At 44.0% G+C, this 6,961-nt stretch overlaps 1 protein-coding gene across 1 annotated transcript; it reads left to right on the top strand.

The window, feature by feature from the left end:
* The first annotated feature begins 847 nt into the window (after positions 1-847).
* On the top strand, positions 848-2,945 carry MRPS33 (mitochondrial ribosomal protein S33). Its single transcript, XM_010141612.1, has 2 exons — positions 848-1,104; positions 2,802-2,945. Exons 1-2 carry the CDS (start codon positions 890-892, stop codon positions 2,905-2,907), a joined length of 321 nt encoding a protein of 106 aa, XP_010139914.1. The 5' UTR covers positions 848-889; the 3' UTR covers positions 2,908-2,945.
* The last annotated feature ends 4,016 nt before the right edge of the window (positions 2,946-6,961 follow it).

Here is a 6,961-nt window from a genome sequence, read left to right as displayed (position 1 = left end):
CAGAAAAAATGGGAAGGAGTAGGAAAGCTGAGAGAAAACCCTTCTCCATGCTTCTTTAAGAGAGTATGGATGTTGTCTCTGGTGGTTGAATAACAATGGTTTTGTCTTTAAACTTTTGTTGCAGAGGTATCTTTAGGTGGGAGATGGCTGAAAGAGAATGGGAAAAGAATCTAGCATAGGGAAATTATTTCTTTCCTCCCGTAAAGAATAGGTATCAGGAGAGACTGAAGAGAATGGATAAAAAGCTGATGGAAATGATCAAAGGAAGGGAGTTGAGATGGGAAAGATCCGTGTGATTCATATAGGCAAACATGATTTATTTTATTTTTAAGTTAACAGGCCATTTTTGCCAGATGGGCTGTAACAATGTTCATACAGTGTTTTAAATAGGGTTACAAATTTTCATAAGAAAAACTTCCAGGTTGCTTCCTCGATACATTTAAGTGGTGTCTTACCTTGTGCAGAAGTCAGAGGTATCACAGGGGGCACGATGTTTTGGCAGAGTTCACTCTGTAATTGTTCTGGTGACTAGAGTTTAACAGTAGGCTTAAGCAGTCCGAGTGAGTTTTGCTAATAAACTAGCCATGTTGTTTTCAGCGTAGGTACATGTACAGTCAGTATTACTGCCTGTAGCGTCCTGCTTCGGCTGGTAATGGTACCAGAATTAGTTCAGACATTCTTTATATGCAGGATTATGTACTAAGAAATAGGCTGATTTCATGCAAGGAACGCATGACTTCAAACACACTATCAGTGTATGATGAGTTGATTTGTTTGCCTTAATCCGGGGATAGCTTGAAATACTCAGTCCTCTTAGAGTTGTGGCTCTTTTGTGTTTCCTTCTACAGGAAGGTCCGTCTGTCTATGTGTGCCCACTCTTCCTTAGGAGATGTCCAATGTTTCCAGTTACGCCCTTCGAATGGCCCGGCTGAGTGCTCAGATATTTGGAGAAGTTGTCAGGCCAACTGACTCAAAATCTATGAAAGTAGTGAAGTTATTCAGTGAGCAGCCTCTGGCCAAGCGGAAGGAGGTCTACAGCTGGTATCCACCTCACAACACCTACTATGCCCTCATGAAGAAACTCCGCTACTTTGGTCTCTACAGGTAATCTCTGTGCTTACAGGGTGCGAGCAGGATTGGAGAGGGCAAAGGGGTGGGTGTGAGTCTTGTTTTTTTTTTCTTCAAGGAAAAGAGGAATGTAGAAAAAGGCTTAGTTCAGAATATGGTGTATATGGGAATATGCACCTGATTGTTGCACTGAAGGCAAGGAGAGTAAAATAACTAAGTACGGTTTGAGTAACTTTTGCCATAATTGGAACCTTTTGTAAGAAAGACTTCAGGCGTAGTTATAGGCAACCAAGTTATATAAGAAATAGTTCTTGCCTTGCCTTTGTGGGGAACGGAAGAGAATTTTCTTGTAGACAAGAGGTGAGTCTGTCGTACTGAATATGGCAAGTGAATGCACCACAAAAAGGTGATGTTATCTTAACACAAAAATTGCATTAAGATGGTCGTACCATGTATTCCTCCATCATTTAACAGCTAATAAGTGAAATGTAGAAGAAAAGGCAAGTCCCTGTTAGGCTGGAAGGGCTTTTTATCCTTTAAAATAAATTAAGTTAAATTAAATTCAAATGTGGTTTAAATGGCCTTGTTAATTCCCGCTTCACTCAAACCAGTTGTCTAATTTATAAATGAATTTCCACGGAGTAGGAAGCACTGTGCTGCTGAAGAACATCAGCAGGAGTCAAATGCAGTTCTTTGACTTCAGTCAGGTAGCACTAAAGAGATTCTTTAAAAGTGAGGCTGCCAACCCTCTGAAGTCCAAACAGATGAATTTCTATTGCTAGTATCACAATAATAGCCATGAAGGATTGCATCCAGGATGCTCTTGATTTAGGTGGGTGTACAAACACTCTAGAATAGCTGTTTCTTGACACAGAAAGCCTCAAGGATGTGAGTATGTTCTTCACTCTCTCCTAATACAAGTTTCCTGCTCTAGCTTCTAGAGGATCAGGTTTGCTGGTCAGACATGTGTACTGAAGAGTTATGGACTAATAGGGCCTGATAATAACTTGCAAGCTTTTTGTTTCTTTTCTAAAAAAAGTTGTCTTTAAAGATAGCAGTGCAGCCATCTTAGCCTACGTAGGATGCAGTGTGACTTTTGAAAAATACCTTTGCACTGAAAAATACAGGGACAGATTAAATAGAATTTATTAGAGAACATTACCGAGGATTCATTATCTCTGCCATCCCCTTTCATCCTTCCTGTTTTATTGTCCTATTAAGATTCTGCCAGTAGCTGATGCTTTCTTCATAACTCATTCTCGAAGTCACCTGAGAGCAGTGTCATGTACTGTAATTACTGCTCAGTGTGCTCCTGTTTTCGTAGAAGCTAATGACCTGAACTTGGTATCTAGCACAGAAACACAATTTGCTATTGGTAGACTGTTGAGATAGATGGGGAAATTCTCATTCTTGTGTCTGGCTGAATTTTCTATTTTACTGCTCGTTTAAACACAGCGGATTGATAAATGCAATGGAAATAATATATATTATGCACACGTCATTTGTTGCTGAAAAGGGCAACCTTGTTAGTTCTAAAAGTATCAGAGGAAGTCTTTCATGTTTCTCAGTACGGAATTACTGCTAGGAGTAACACTGAATACACTGCAGTGAGTTTCAATATGGACTTCACTGTTAAGAAAAGTTTTGAGGGTTTTTTCATTATTGTACAGTTTGAAGAACCTTTTATATCTAGGTATTTCAAGAAATCGAGTAAACTTTTTTTCTTCACCTAGGGATGAGCATCAGGACTTCAAGGAGGAGATGAGGCGATTGAAAAAGCTCCGTGGGAAGGAAAAACCAAAGAAGGGGGAAGGAAAGAGAGCTCTCAAGAAAAAATAGTCCCACTTGGACAATATTATGAACTACTCTGGAAATGCTGGAGAACAGCTGTAACCCAGGCTTTCTGTTCCCAGCTGGAGAGGGCTTGGCTCATGAGCTGGGTGTGGGTTGCAAGATACACACTGTGAAATACTGGAGTTCACCTTGGGAGTGTGCTTGGGTTTTTGTGATGATTTTTTTTTTTTAATTATTATTGGTTTTGAATTTCTGTAGTTTAAATATAACATGCATTGTAGCACATTCGTTTGACAGAGCCCTCTCTTACCCAAGTAGTAAAAACAATAGTAAAAAAATACACTTTCAGTGTTTTTCTTGCAGATGTCTGTCACTGTTTCAGTTTTTCTGGACCTCAGATTGTGTGCTTTTCAGAGTTTTACTTTCTGGGATTATTATCAATACTGTTTAGCATGTGGCCACAAAAAGCTTTCCTGCCGCTGGTTGTCGTCTTGCCTATTACCATGAGTTTCACTTCAGGGAGCTCTAGTGTTAATTTTTTTAAGCTGCTGTTAGAACCCATTATTCTGCATTTTGCACTGGACAATACTTCATGGTCCACTGCCTGCTCACAGCACTCTCGTTGTACCCTGAATATCTGGGTACTGCAACAAAAGAGGCAGAAATACAAAGGCTCAAACTGTTTTTCAGTTAGAGCCCCTTACTAATTAAAATACAGTATTTAAGTTTACTGTAATAAAAGGATTTTTATTTTGATTGCCTGGGGCACGTGTAGGAAATGTTTCATAAGCGATGAACAGTTTTACTGGTATTCAGTATGTGGTTTTATAACTAGGCTTCTTCAGTGTTGCTAATATCAGTGTTAAGGGCCGAGGTAAACAACCCCTTGAATTCCTTAACGATTCTCCTCTGTCTCACTGGAGGCAGAAGGGGTTTTAAGGGGAAAGAAGAAATTCACACCTCGGTTTTGCATTATGGAAACTGGAACAAACTTTTAATACACAATAAATCCACACTATAGACTACTCTGTATATGTACACAAACCCAGAAAAGAGAAAAAGGGAAAAAAAACGAAGAAGAAAAGATCTGAACAGTCTGTTCTTTTCAAGGTCGGTTCATGGCAGGCGGCCAACAGTGAGGTGGGAGTGGGCGGTCTCACTTCGCTCCGGCCTGGTCGGGTTCCTCTCGCGCTGGGAAAGGGGCGGGGAGAGAACCCTGCTGCTCTCAGGCGGAGAAAACTCAGGAGAGCTCCCTGTACAGAACAGCTGGAAGGCCGGACATCTCACCCGATCCCAGAGGAGACTCACGGCAGTAACTGTTCACAGTCTGTGGTCCTCAGGTCCTCTGGGGGTGTCAGCCCTCAGATCTCGGGCCTAGTCGCTCGCCGGGTCGGGCCTGGTCAGGCCCGGACATTGCCAGCAGCTCGGCGTCAGGCCACCTTCGTGCAGCCGTCCGGAAGCCCAAGAGACCCATCCACCCCCGAGCTGCTGCTTTTAAAGGCTCCCGACGTAACGTTATGTTCACCTGACTCCCTTAACCAATTAAATGTGGAATTATTGTACTACGTGGAGTAATTCTATTTGTCCATCTCCCAAAACAAGGAAGTTTTAGCTCAGACCAGGATAATCAGTGATTCCGTATGTCTGCCATTCTCACCTGTCAGTCTGCCAGGCAACATAAACTACAGAATGCTGCTCTGCCTGGCCGCACGTGCATCTTGCCTGTGTGTGCCCTGAAACAGCACCTTTTAATGTCCAGACCGTGTGAGCTTAGAGGAACATCCTAGAGGTAGTAAAGGAGAGCTACGAAAGAGGTAGTGACTGGAGCAGGAAGTTCGTGTGGGGTATGCTTGATTTTGCATACTGAACTAGGGAGCAGTACTAACCTACTGACATTTCTAAACCAAGCTTGTTCAAATTTAAGTGGGTTTGGAGGGATCTGACTGATCATTGAAATCAGTGGATCTACATAAATTTGTAACGGCTCAACAACTGAACCAAGGTTATTGAAAAGGTGCAGATTGTATTAAAGGTGTTTCTGCTGAGCTGTGTGTCCTTACTGAGTGTTACCTGGTGTCCTAAGCTCTAGGAGAAACTGATTTGAGGACATCTGCAGTGGTGTGGGGAAAGCATGTGAGTTTTTACCGCAGTAAACAAAATGCTATAGGAGTTAGTAATACATATAATATGCTCTGTACTGTAGTGATAAGTTTCTATCATCCTAATTTATAATCCTTTTAGTAACTTAGAACTTTTGCTCAACACGAACGTGTCTAGAGCATTTTAGTTTCTTTGGGTTGTGGTCTGTCTGGTACTGAAGTGTACAGAGCCTGCAATGGGTCTTCTGAAAAGTACTTGGTTGGTGGGACAAGCTGAGGAGAAGCAGCCTGGTTCCCTTGAATTCCTCTTCAGGAACCAGAGCATCATGGAGCCACATACTAGGTAGGAGAGGGAGTTGCCTGAGTGGGAAAGTTGCTGCTGCCTGGCACTGTGTTTCTGGCTGCGGCTGTGAGGGGTGAAGTTGCTCTGCTGCTTGCTTTGGTGGAGAGAAAGACCAGTTCTGAACCTCTGCAGCAGAATTAGCGTGGCAGCTTTGGACAGCGGGCTATTGTAGGTACACCTTTATATTCTGTAGCTTAGCGTGCTACCTTGCCAGACACCAGTGCAAGACTCAGCGATGTAACGTTAGATAATTAGCCTTGGGGATCAGGTCTGGTTTTCCATGTCTCCTCTAAGCCACTTAGCTGCTTGTGGGGTTTGAGAAGTTTCCGTCACGGACGGAAAGCGCAAGGCTTGTTTGGCTAGTCACTTATAATGATCCCCTCTGTCTGCACCCTGCCAGAACAAACCTGCCTTAGAATCTGTCACCCTGGGAACATACTCCGGGAAGATACTTAGAGCAACGTATCTAAAAAGGGAGAGGAACTGATGGAAGTTCCTGTGAAGTAAGCAGATGTGAAAACAATGGACTGAATTGTTGATTTTCATCTGATTTTCTGTGCTGTTTACAAAAGCAAAGTGGATCGAGCAAAAAAAATCATAACTTTTAAAAAGATTAGTGTAAGTACAAGAAAGGTTCCCTTGCCTAGCTTTTATCTTTCTTCCTAGTACTCATTTGCTAGAACTAGGTGTTGTCAAAAATGGCTGTTAACCCTTTCCTGAGATTTCACCATAAAATAATGATGAGTCAGCCATCATTGGAGTATATCCTAGTATAGGGTCACAGAATCATTTCGGTTGAAAGAGACATGTAAGATTATCAAGTCCAACCGTTAATCCAGCATTGCCAGGTGTCACCGGTTTGGCCGAGGCTGAGCCAAGGTCTGGTAACGATAATACCTTACCCTATTCCAGCAGAAACAGGGAAAGGGAGAAAAGAATTAGTGAGACCTCTAAAATGCTTTTTGGAAAACTGAAACAAACTTTACTAACACTACAAACAAATATATATTAAAAACAAAGGAAAACAGTGAGATATTGAGGGTTTTGGGAAAGCGAGGGTTAAACTGAAAGCAAACACGGACCGCGGCAGTGATCTGAGATGGTGGCAGCCACGTGGTTCTGCTGCGTGAGCAGAACACAGAGACCCGCGCAGTTACGAATTACCCGGCAGCGCGAGATAGAGCAGAATCGGCACAGTCCCACCAGTCTCTGTCACGGAACGAAGTAAAGCAAAAGCAAACGGCTCTTAGGCGCGCGGGCAGTCTGGACTCCGCTCAGAACTTTAGGCGGGGCTCCAAGGCGGCATGCCGAGGCGGCGCAGCAGCTTTTCTGGCAAAAAGCAGCTCCAGGGGTTTCCGGCGCGGCACACGCGGGCAGGCTGGCTCCGAGTGTGCGCAGCGCAGCTGCTTGTCACAGCGCAGCTGGTGCTTCCAGTTGGCAAAGGGGGTTTTCAGTCGTTTCCCGGCTCAGCGGCAGCGGGTTCAAGCAGCGCGCGGCAGCGGCATCAGTCTCCGGCACGGCGCGGGTGTTGGTGCATCCGGGGCGGCTCGGCTGGTCTCTGCAGCAGTTCGGCTCCAAGCAGCGTGTGCGGCTGTCCCCTGGCGCAGCAGCAGCGAAACGCAGCAGGGGGGCAGGCCGCGAGCAGGCGATGGCTCTA

This window comes from Buceros rhinoceros, unplaced genomic scaffold (assembly GCF_000710305.1).
Source record: "Buceros rhinoceros silvestris isolate BGI_N320 unplaced genomic scaffold, ASM71030v1 scaffold14250, whole genome shotgun sequence".
Taxonomy (NCBI): domain Eukaryota; kingdom Metazoa; phylum Chordata; class Aves; order Bucerotiformes; family Bucerotidae; genus Buceros; species Buceros rhinoceros.
Note: the sequence above shows the minus strand (reverse complement) of the source record. Positions and strands in the feature narration are given on the sequence as shown.